Genomic DNA, 12,595 nt, shown 5'->3' with positions numbered 1-12,595 from the left:
GTGATCTGTTCAGTATCTTTCAGGGTACCAGAATAAATCAACAAATTACAAAATCTCCAAGTCAGAAGGTTCTTCAAAGGTCATTTTGTCAAACTGTAAATAACTGTTGGGAAGGTTAGAAAACTATAGAAGTTACCTATTATAACACAAGCCACATGGGATACACTGTTGAACTGCAGTTACAACTCATCATGACAGTTGGAGGGAGAGAAAGGTGTACCTGGGTCTGTCTTTTTTGAGTTGAGGGTGACTGTATAGACTTGGTTGCCTTCATTTCCCTCCAACTTGAGAACACAGGATGAAAACACAAATTTTTTTTGTGGGTTTTGTGCCCTGTCTGGAATACAACATATCTGCAGGGAGCAGATGGGATGACAAAATGGAGCCTACTCCTTGCCTATGAATATACTTTCTGAGCTGCTCCTCTGCCCTAAGGATAAGAGTTTTTGCCACAGCTCTTAGCCCAATTTCCTGTACATAGTAGGTGCTTAATAAATACTTTTTGGTCATCTGACTGCCAGGGTTGCACAGTTATATTTTGGAGGGGCAAATATTCCAATAGAAGACCTAGCTTCCCAAAGGGAATGGGCACTTAAGGGTAGTATTAGGGTTGGATGGAAGGAGAGTGGATTCCTCTACCAAGAGGTTTTCAAAGAAAGGCTGGATGACCACTCATCAAGTGTGTTGCTTTGGGGAATCTTTTTGGGGTAGGGATCAGTCTAGATCATCACTGCGGTCCTTTCTGATTTTGAAATTATTTGATCAGGTAAGTGGGAGCAGGGTAGGCCTAAAACATAGCACAGTTCTAAAAAAATAATTGTAGAATGAAGGAATATATTGTAGTAAAAATAGGCAACTGGTTTGGGAGCTTTGAGGTCAGAACAACTCTAGAGAAAAGATTTTAATTCTCACATCCTGTGTTTGCTTTTACCTACTGGTGCCAAAAATCCTTGCCAGTAAGCACATTTCCCTGTAGTCCATTTACTTAAGAAATTCTCTTTCATATGATTTTCTTTCAGGAAAAGGATGTGACTCCAGACCAAGGTCTCTTGACAAAGGTGAAAGATGCTGCCCTGAAACTAGAGACCTTGACACCACACAAAGTCACCAAACCTTCCTTTACCACTGGCTCCTCCATCACCGATTTCTTCCTCGCATTGGCCATCTGCAACTCTGTCATGGTCTCCACAACCACAGAACCCAGACAGCGGGTAAGATGTCACTAAGGCTTGTGGGAGGGCTTCAGAGAAGACCTGACTAGAAGCAGGAGACATTGGTCTAGTCCTGGCTCTGCTTTTAAGCTGTGTGGCCTAAACAAATCACTTCTCATCTTAGTCATGGATAAAATAAAAGGATTCATCTCTAATATTGAGGCAGCTGATAGCACATAGAGGTCTGGCCTGGAGTCAAGAAGATCTGAGTCCAAATCCTGCTCAGACATTTACTAGCTGTGTAACCCTGGGCAAGTCATTTAAATCTGTTCACCTCACTTTCCTCAGCTATAAGATGTGGATAATATTAGCACCTACATTTTATATGTAGAATATAATATAACAATTTTATTATTTATTATATTTTATATAACACACATTATATAAAATATACAAGTATATATAATATATTTTATGTTCTATATATAGTACATATAAAATATGCAAGTATTTATAATATAAAATATAAAAATATGTAAAAATAAAATATATAAAATACATAACATAAAATATACAAAGTTCAATAATAAAATTATTATATTATGTTCTATATATAAAATGTAGGTGCTAAAATTATCCTCAGTTTACAGTGGAGGAAAGTGAGGTGAATAGATTTAAATGACTTGCCCAGGATCACAATTAGTAATTATAATTTATTATATTATTATTATATAAATTAAAATAAAAATATAAATTATAATTATATGGTATATATTATAATATATAAATAATTATTTTATTTCTATCACATATGCAAAGTTATTGTGGGGTTCAAATAAGGTATTATTTATAAAAGCACTTAGCACAGTGCCTAGAATGTAGTAGGTGCTATATAACTGTTTATTCCCTTCCCTTCCTCTAAATTCTCATTTTCTGATTATGAAGCTTGGTAGTATAGTAGACAGAGTACTGCACTTGGAGTCAGGAAGATCAGAGATCAAGCTATATGGCCCTGAATGAGTCAATTAACCTCTCCCAGAATAGACATCCTTAGACTCATTTTAGAGATGAATTAACAGACTCAGAGAGACAACATAACTTACCCGGTGTTAAGTAATGTCATAGAAAAAAACATAACACATTTGTATTATAAATTTTTTTTATAACTCTTCCAAGGGAGAGGCCATCTGCCCTATGGGCATAGAGTCACAGAACATTAAAGCTTGGAGGAATTAGGAAATCAACCCTTCTATTTTCTTTTTTTTAAACCCTTACCAAGTATCAAGTATTTTAAAACCTTATACCAAGTATCCATTTCAAGGCAGAAGAGCAGTGAGGACTAGGCATTTGGGGTTAAGTGCCTGGCCCAGGCTTACATAGTTATGAAGTGTCTGAGGCCAGATTTGAACCCAGGTTCCTATCTCTAGGTCTGGTTCTCTATGCACTGAACCACCTAGATACCCCAATTCCTTTATTTTCTGGCCAACAAAATTAAGGTGAGGAGACATAGAGTGACTTGTCCAGGTTGCATGATAGTCATGCTTTCAGTTTATCCAGCAAGAGATATGGATAATATATTTACAGGTAGAGTAACCCCTAAGTAACAAAGAGTCCAGCAGAATTAGAACCTGGAGGAAAAAGACCTTTTTAATCTGCCTCATTCTTCCATCTACCTGTGGTTGACTGTTATTTTCCCCTCCAAACTTCTGCTTTTTGCCTCATGTCAAGGTCACCATCCCACCACAGATAAGGTCCCTAGGAACGTCCCTAGAGAAGATTCACCAGCTGTTCCAGAGGCTTAAACTCTCCAGCCTCAGCCAGTCCTTCTCTTCCTCTGCTCCGTCTGACCTTGGAGAAAGCCTGGGGCCAAACCCCACCACTGTAGATTCGGATGAGCAAGATGACCTGTCCACTCAGAGCTGTGGAGATTCCACCGATGTGGGCTACCAGAGCTGCTCCCGGGAAGACGGCCCGGCCAAGCAGGAGCCCTTGGGAGCTGGAAGACCCTCCTTGGAAGATGTGCTGGACGCAGTAATACCAGAGCCAGAATTCTGCTACGAGGCTGAGAGCCCTGATGAAGCTGCCCTCGTGCATGCCGCCAGGGCCTACAACTTCACCCTGGTATCCAGGACTCCTGAGCAAGTGACCGTGCGCCTGCCGCAGGGGACGCTTCTCACCTTTGACCTCTTGTACACCCTGGGTTTTGACTCAGTAAGGAAGAGGATGTCAGTGATTGTAAGACACCCCTTGACTGCAGAGATCATTGTCTATACTAAGGGAGCTGACTCAGTCATAATGGACCTGCTGGAAGACCCTGCCAAAGGTAACTTAATTACCAGTGTAAATTCCTCTGTGGGTCTCAAAGTACTAAAGAGAAACTTTGAACTAATCTGAAGTTCCAAATGAACCACATGCAACAGATAACCCAACAGAGAGTATGAGTATTATTATCCTCATTTTACAGATGAGGAAACTGAGGCTCAATGATGTGAAATAGACTGACCATAGCTAGAAAGTATCAGAGCCAGCATTTGAACCTAGGTCTGCCAACACTAAGCTTAGGGTTCTTTCCATTATGACAAATTGCCTCTCTGTTGGAAGGCAGAGATTACAGAAATGAAAGAGACATTGGAGATCATGAAATTGTATAAGTGGAGATTTTCTACCTTTGAACTATGTTCCCCAGAATTCCTTTTGTATTTCCCAGAATTCCTTTCCCTTCTCCTCTATATTGCATGTTCACACTTGTATATAAGTTTTGGTAACTCCTCCCTCTTACTTTTTTTCCATGTGTGCAGCTGGGAAGGCTGGTTTTGCTCAGGCTTTTTATTTACTTCAAGTTAATTTTGATAAACTTTATAAATATAATATTTGGAGTATTTTGGATATTAATTTTAAAATCTACAAAATCTTATTCCTTCATTTGGGGCCCAGATTCAGGGAATTGCTGAAGGGACATGAAGGTAGTTAGCAAAAGAGTCAAAATCTTGGCTTCCTAAGCCCATTCCATCATGCTGTCAGGGTGCTAATCCTCACCTTGAAGATCTTTGACTTTTCCCTTTTCTCAGACCTTCATCTCCTCACCAATAAAATAGAAATAATCCCCTTCTCATTTCTTCCCAAACTCCCTCAAAAAGAGGGATAAACTCTCAAAATCAACAAAGTACTTCAAAGTCCCTGGGTAGTAGAGGCTAATGTGAGCCAGCATTAATTATGATGCAACCCACCGTCTTGATTACTAACAAGAAGTAGACAGCTATGGGACTGATTTTCTCCTAAGACAGCAGATTCCAGACAAGATTTAGAATTATAGAGGCAGCCCCATTTTCTCTGCAGAGCCAACTGTGGCCAAGGACAAGTGATCAGGATGAGTGAGGAGTGAATGTTAGTATTTAACCCTTTGCTTAAAACAATTGGCAAGTTTAATCCATGCTACCACGTTAAAAAGGTAGCCAGAATCCAGGAGAGGTGAGGACCTAAGAGGATGTGACTCCTCCTAGGACATCGTGGTTCAGAGATGTAAGACTTTCCAGAGAGCAGGAAGCTGAAGGAGCTATTTCACTTGGAGAGGTCTGCAATGATCCTTACAAAGTATGAGTTAGGGAGGTGAGACATTTCCCAAAATTTGCAGTTGACTGTGTGTTGGGAATCACTGTTTGACAGATAAAGACCCTGTTGCAGAAAAGAAGTTGAGAAAAATTAGAGCCAAGACCCAGAAACACCTCGACTGGTATGCAAGAGACGGGCTAAGAACACTCTGCATTGCCAAGAAGGTAGGAAGAACATTTCTGCTCACTGATCTTATACAGTCACACAGTAGCATAAAACTGATGATCTTGGGTACTCCTTCGGCTGTTCTTTATTTGGGGGGAATAGAGAGTGCTGAGACAATTTTCCCTTGACTATTTCAATCCTTTGAAACTCCTCTTCCCTCTGCTTTACCCAGATCCTTCCTGTCGTTCAAGGTCCAACTATGGACCTATGTCTTTGATTTCTGTATCTTCCACAGTGCTTAGCTCTGTGTTAAGGACACAATAAGCACTCAAAATGTACTTATTGATTAACTGAATAAATAATTGGTGAAGTCATTTTTAGATCTAATGACTTCAAACAACAACCTCTGAAGATGAATGAGTGTTAAAGAATTATCCTTGGTACTCTGCTCACAGAATAAACACCTTAGTTCCCCAGCTGCCTGGGACCAGAATTAATTAATTGAACATTTCATTATTCATTCATTCACCAAATATTCATTAAAGTTCTTTTCTCTGCACCAGATGCTAGAGTAACAAAGTTAAATAAGGCATTACCCCTGTCCTTGAAAAGTTTATGGACTAACCAGAACAAGGAGTTGGAGGGTAAGAACAAAACAAACACAAGGTTGAATGTGTTGTGGTTCAATAACAGCTATTTGTTTATTCTTTAGTCATGTTTGGCTTTTTGTGACCCTATTTGGAGTTTTCTTGGTAGAGATACTGGAACAGTTTGCCATTTCCTTCTCCAGCTTATTTTACAGATGAGGAAATTGAGGCAAACAGTGTTAAATGACTTGGCCAAGGCCATACAGCTAGTAAGTGTGTGAGACCTGATTCAAACTCAGGAAGCGAGTCTTCCTGACTCCAGGCCCAATATTCTATCCATTGTGCCACCCAGCTGCCCATGACTGAATATGTCAAGTTCTAAATAAAGGGTACAAAGTTAGATAATAATTTTAAGGGGGGAGAGATCACATCCCACTGGTGGGAAAGGTTGTCTAAAGGGGGTAAAAATCAATAGTTAACAACAATTTTTTTAAGTTTTTACTATGTTCAAAGACTATGCTAAATGCTAGGCATACAAAAACAGGAGTAAAAAGTCCCTGCCCTCAATTAGCTTACATTCTAATGGAGGACACAACAAGCAAACAACTATGTACATAGAGCATATACACAGGGTATATTGCAGATGACCTTAGAGGGAAGACCCTGGAGGCAGAATAGACCAGGAAAGTCTTCTTGTCCCAAACCTGAAGGTCAGGCAACCTCCATCTTACTTTGTCATGAAGCTTACCCGTGAGCGTAGGAGGTCATAGCACAGTCTAGTCCAGTTCAGGGTTTACGACAACAGAATGAAGTCTGGAAATAACTTCCTTCTCTTCCCGGTAGGTCTTAAATGAAGATGACTTCCAGAGGTGGGCCAATTTCCGGCACGAGGCTGAAGCATCCCTTGACAACCAGGATGAGCTCCTAATGGAGACAGCTCAGCATCTAGAGACTCAACTCACCTTACTGGGTAACTAAAAATAAGTCATTATCAGATGAGAAAAGAGAAATATTGTGGTTGTAAAAAGAGTTCTTGGCTCTGATAGCGACAAGACTTTAAATAGATATAAATTGAAAACTCATCCCCAGGAGACCTTTGCAAATCTTTGGCACAAATGAAATACCTCAAATACCAATCCAAGCTCTGCTCATTTTGCTTTCTGAGGAATTCCCTCTGGGAATATTATATAATAAATGTAGCCAGGCTACCTTGGATCCTGTCCACCTCTCCTGCAAAGCTCAATCTATTCCCTGTCTTGGACTGAGTCTCTATGGACTCATAGAATGATAGAAAGTTAACACCAGGAAACACTTAGAAAATAGAATGTCAGAGCTGGGAGGGACTTTAGAACCTAAAAGATCAGAGCTGGGAAGGACTTAGAACACTAAATGCCAGAGCTGGAAGAGACTTTAAAACAAAATGTCAAAGCAGGGAATGTAGAAGTCATGTAATCCAACTGTCTTATTTCACAAATGAGGAACCTGAAGCCCAAAGAAATTAATTGATTTCCCCTAATATGCATAATCTTAATTCTATCAATTTAGAATTAATGTTATGATTGTTATAATGTTAGTTCATTCAAGAAACACCTTTTTTAAAGTGCTTACTATGTTCCAGACATCAGGCAGGCGATAAGAGGCGAAAGACAAGTCTTACCCTAAAGGAGCTTGCTGTCTAATGGGACAAACAAATATATTCAAAGCAAGCAAAGGATAGGATAAACATCCTGCCCGACCCCATTCCTAATTGGTTACCAAATCCCACTGATTTTTTACCTTCATAATATTTCTTGTATATGCCTTCTCCTCTCCACAGATGCTGCCACTTCCCTGGTCCAAACCCACCTCTTACCTAGACTATACAAACAGTTCTCTGGTTGGTCTCCTTATCTCTCTCCACCCAGCTACAAAATTTTCTTCCTAATGCACAGATCTGACCATGTCACTCCTCTGTTCCACCAATTCCAGGGACTCTCTGTTGCCTCCAAGATCAATTGTAAAATCCTCCATTTGGCATTTAAAGCCATTATTAACCTAGCCTCTTCCTATCTTTCCACCACTACCACCCCTCCATGTACTCTGTCATCTAGTGACTCAGACTCCAGCCTGGTCTTCACAGAAAACATTCAATTTGCAGCCTGTGATCATCTCCATTGACTGTTCCTTCATGTCTGGAAATCTATCCATCCTCTATCCTATCTCTAGCTCCTGACTTCCCTGGGTTCCTTCAAGCCTCAGCCAAAGTCCTACTTTCTATGAGAAGCTTTTCCCAGATCTCCTTAACAGCCTTTCCTCCTTATTTCCATCCCTCTGAGATTATCCCCAATTTACCCTGTATTCATCATGTTTCTACCTAGTTGTCTGAAAGTTTCCTCCTCCTTTGAACTCTTTGAGAGTGGGCATTTTTTTGAAAACTTTATTTGTATCCCAGTAGTTAGCATAGTGCCTCATTCGTAGAAGGCACTCGATAAATATTTTTTGACTTGCCTAAGGGTGCCAGATTTAGAGGATGCTCTGATACCACTTCATGTCCTTCCTAAGCTTAATACCTGATTAAGAAGAATAAAATTAATTAAAATAAGAAGCTAGCAGATGGCATATTGGCATGAATTCTTTCCCCTACCCTACCCTGGAGAAGCCTCCCCAGAAGCACACTTGCACTCTGGTCCTGGAGTCTCTTTTCCTGCCCAGTCCCCACACCTCCCAGTGAGAGAGCCTTTTGTGCTACCTGCCCTGGACACAATGACTACTTATGGCTCTGCTCTAATGGCATCTTTCACAGCACCAGACCTTATATCCCTTTCAATAATATTTCCCCATTTTTCAGGACTGGACTCTGGGACAGTTAAGAGGGGTTCTTTTCTAGGCCAGCTGGTGAGAAGTTCACATAAACTAGGACTAAGAGAGGGATGATACAGCTTGTCAGAACCTGTCGATTTATCTAGCTATGAAAGCTCTTTCAGTCTCCCTGGCGCAAAAGTTTCATTTTCTTCTTCACACAAATAAATGTCCTTTCCCCCCTTCCTCCACCTTCCTCCTACTTTAATCTATATCATCTTCAAAGTCTTACTCCTTCTACCTGAACCCTGGAGGAAAAGATGAGGCAAGAACCATAATTTTTCACACAGTTGTTTACTTCGGCATTTGGGCTGGCTATCCAAAGCAAACACATTTCCTCAAAGAAATCATTTTTTCCTCCCTCAAGGTAGCTGGAAGAGGACTGAGGCTGGGAAAAGGTTTCCACTTGTCGCTGAGAGACTCTCACTCCATTAAATCGCCACACTGTAAAACTGCATTCTTATACTCTTATTGCATTCATATAAGGTCCTGCAACAGGAAATTATCTGTTCAGCATGCTCCTAGCGTCACTCCTTTGCCAAAGACTTGTCATTTTGGATTATTAAATAAAATGAAATGCTCTGCTTGGGCAATGAGTGAAATGAGTAGCCAAGCCTTTGGTCTAAAGAAGAAAAGCCTCAATTTAAATGCAGATTTTGTTTGTTTGATCGCTGAATCATTTAGCCACTGTTCAAAATTCTGTTGTATATTCAGGAAGGATTGAAACTGAGCTTAAGCTAATACAGAGAATATAAGGAATCTGCCTGCCTAATTAGGAGCCCCCTTCCAGCCACATTACCTACCACCTAAATGCAGCATCAGTTCTGCGCTAGGTCTTCCATTTAAGAGGGCAGATTATGTTTATGATTATGCTTAAGGGATTAAAGTCCTGGATCTCATCCCCAACAGGTGACCCAGCCTTTCTCTTCTCTTCCCCAGGAGCAACTGGGATTGAAGATCGACTGCAAGAGGGAGTACCAGATACCATTACTGCATTGCGAGAGGCAGGGGTCCAAATCTGGGTCTTGACAGGAGACAAGCAGGAAACAGCTGTCAATATTGCACATTCCTGTAAACTTCTGGAGCAGAGAGACATGGTCTATACCATTAATACAGAGAGTCAGGTACGTCTAGACTAGGAACCTAGTTTCTAAGTCCAGAATCCACCTTGGAAAAGAGGATAGGCACTATGGTGAGATTTGAGGGACAGCAAAAAGGATGCTCCTAACTCCCAAATATCCTAGAAGAGAAATTTTAGAGGAGAAAAGTTCTTTAAAAAAGAATGTGCAAACTTGAAAAGGCCTTAGAGAACAGAATATCAAAGTTGGAAGGGACCTTAGCACCAGAATGTCAAAGATGAAAAGGACCAGAGAGTTCAAGACTCACTGTGTGTAGATAGAGACCAACACAGCTAAGAAATAGGAAATGACCTTTCCAAGGTCATTAAAACCTCAGAACTCCAATTTCCTGATTCCCTTACCAATGCTCTTTTTATCATATAATCTTCCAAGTTTCTTTTTTTTCTTTGTTCTTGAAATGCCCAGGTTACCAGATCCCATAAGTTAAAGCACTTTAGACCCTTGTTAAAATATAAATATATGTGCTTGGGCAGCACATATACTCAAATGTAAATGGAGGAGAAAGAAGAAAATTAATTATCTCCCATTAATTGAGCTCAGATTATTTTCTCAAATTAGTTTGAGGAAAGATGAGACCTAGGAGAACAGAACCCAGAACAGATAAGTTTTGATGGAAGGGGGAAAGCAAAATGAGATAGAATACTGACAGAGGGCTGGTCCTGAGCAGCCAGTCTGCAGCAAGAGGACATTAGCACCTGGAAAATAATAGAGTAAAAAGAGCACTGAATCGGAAGCCAAGGAACCTGGGTTTGAACCCAAGCTCTTTTCTGTTTGTGTGACTTCGGGCAAGTTCTTTAACTTCTCTGAACCCTAATTTCCTCTAGAAGATGCTCAAAGGGAAAAATAAACAGGTAATAGTTTGGGGTGGTGAATGGGTAGGTACTAGGAATCAGTAAGGATCACTCACAATTTGGTCTGAGACTAGATGGGGGAGATGTTCTATTTGGTTTTCATTCTACCAAGAAACTGCTGAATAACAAGCACAGAGATAGGTATAAGCCCCACCCCCAACCAGCATGGAATAGTCATTTGTATTCTCATCAGATGCATAGATTATTATATGATTAGATTAAACCACAATGAAGTTTCCAAATGAAAATAATCTCAGAAAATCTTTGATTTTAATATTATGCTTATGAAAGAAAGTAATTTGCAGCTTGCTTAAGTGCTTGATCCTGTAATAGTGTTGATGTTTGCCTTCTTGGCTTGAAATGGAAATTTCATTTGCAATGATAATTTCCCTCCAGGTGATACCTGGAGGAGGAGGAGGAGGACATCTTTTAAAAGAGTGAGTCAACCTCAAGGGGGGAAAAGTTGGGGTGGTGGAGAGAGCTAGTGTCAGGTCTGTTAAACTCAAAATGTTTTCCCAGAAAACCTAGAATGTTTTCGGATTCGTCTTTCTCAAAGATAATTGTCACTCAGCTCACCCACATCCAGGTCAGTCATATAGAATCTACTGAGACCATCTAGTACTCTCCAAGGTGTCCTCTAAGAAATAATAATAGTAATAATAACAGTAGTAGTAATAGCAATGGCTAAAATGCAAGTGGTGCTTTACTATTTGCTCTTTATATGTTGTATCTTGGTTGATTCTTGCAATAATCCTATGAGGCAGGTATTATTATTGTGCCCATTTTATAGATGGAGAAACTGAAGCCAAGAATGGTTAAGTGACTTGCCTCTAGTCATTTAGTAAGTGTCTGAGGCAGTATTCAAGCTCAATTCTACCTGTCTGTGTTTATTATTCATTCAAAAAGTATTTATTAAACAAAGGACTGGACTGGACTGGACACTTCAAGAAACAGAGACCATCTAATATTTTCCATAACATCAGTGATACTGGAAGCAGAAAATCAGAATTTGGGTCAGTCCTTCAACAAGAACTTATTAATCATTTCCTGTGTTCCAGGCCCTTAGCACAGTGGGGAGGCAAAGAAAGGAGAACACAAACACATACCTTTATCTCAATGAGTTCAGAGTCTAATGGAGGAGATGACATTCAAACAGTGATGTATAAACAAGATGTGTTGTTCAATTGTGTTACTCTTCATGACCCTATTTGGGGTTTTCTTGGCAAAGACACTGGAGTACTATGCCATTTCTTCCTCTAGCTCATTTTTTAATTGAGTAAACTGAGGCAAATGGGGTTAAATGACTTTCCCACATTCATCCAGCTAATAAATAACCAAGGCCATATTGGAACTCAGATGAGTTCTTCCTGACTTCAGGCCCAGCACTCTATCCTCTGATACCTAACTGCCCCATAAAGATGATTTAGAGAGAGTAAATGGAAGTTAACCTTAGAAAGAATTGACTAACAGCAGGTAAGACTGGGAAAAGCCTCCTGAAGAAGATGGGATTGAGCTGAGCTCTGGAGGAAGCCAGGGAACATAAGTGTCAGAAGCAAGGAGGAAGAAGAGCAATTCCAGTCATGGAATGAATGCATGAGGTCAGAAAATGGAATATCGTGGGTAAGAAACAGTATATAAGCCAGTGAAGCTTGCATTCCATTAGAAGAAATAATATTATTGCATAAAAATAAATAGAAAATATGATCAAAGCAAACATTAGTTCATTTGGAGCCTCCAAGAAAGATAGAATATACACTGGAGTTCTGCTTTGTCTCAGGGCTCAGAGAGTCAACTTTAAGGAGTAATAACCTCAGCAAACCAAGGATGATGCCACAAGCTCCCCTGGCGAGTCATCAGGGATCAAAAAATAGGGACTGTTTCAAGTGACTCCTACCCCCATGATCCATTTAAACACTGGTGCGCCCACTCACATACCTTGCATGGGATGACAACAAAAATGACAGATGAGAAATGAATCATTAGTCCTCCAGAATGTTGACAGTGATGCTGAAGAAGTGGATATTTCTAGGTCATGCTGAAAACAGTAATACTAAGCAACCACAACATGCTGGTGCCTATCCTTGCTTGCGTGTGTGGGGAAATAACTCAAAAATTTTAGGTCACCATCTCTGCCTTTGAAACGTTTTGAATCCAATCAGCAACTGCAAGACACTTTATGCACCTGCATATAAATAAAGAAATATAACAGATTAAGGAATTAGCAAGAGCTGGATTCAAATCCATGCTCTGATTGGGTAACTTCTCATTGCCCCCACCAAGTCTCTAAAAGTATAGTTTACAGATGGGATGCAATT

General features: G+C 40.1%; 1 protein-coding gene across 2 annotated transcripts in view; it reads left to right on the top strand.

The window, feature by feature from the left end:
• ATP10B (ATPase phospholipid transporting 10B (putative)) overlaps positions 1–12,595 on the top strand; it is a 334,196-nt gene that overhangs the window by 287,085 nt on the left and 34,516 nt on the right. For both annotated transcript variants that reach the window (XM_016426981.2, XM_056811542.1), the window contains 5 exons: positions 1,020–1,211; positions 2,880–3,474; positions 4,815–4,924; positions 6,296–6,422; positions 9,230–9,414. In XM_016426981.2, the coding sequence (XP_016282467.1) occupies positions 1,020–1,211; positions 2,880–3,474; positions 4,815–4,924; positions 6,296–6,422; positions 9,230–9,414 (1,209 nt within the window). The remainder of the gene's footprint in view (positions 1–1,019; positions 1,212–2,879; positions 3,475–4,814; positions 4,925–6,295; positions 6,423–9,229; positions 9,415–12,595) is intronic.

The sequence above is a fragment of the Monodelphis domestica genome, chromosome 1, assembly GCF_027887165.1.
Source record: "Monodelphis domestica isolate mMonDom1 chromosome 1, mMonDom1.pri, whole genome shotgun sequence".
NCBI classification, from domain to species: domain Eukaryota; kingdom Metazoa; phylum Chordata; class Mammalia; order Didelphimorphia; family Didelphidae; genus Monodelphis; species Monodelphis domestica.
Note: the sequence above shows the minus strand (reverse complement) of the source record. Positions and strands in the feature narration are given on the sequence as shown.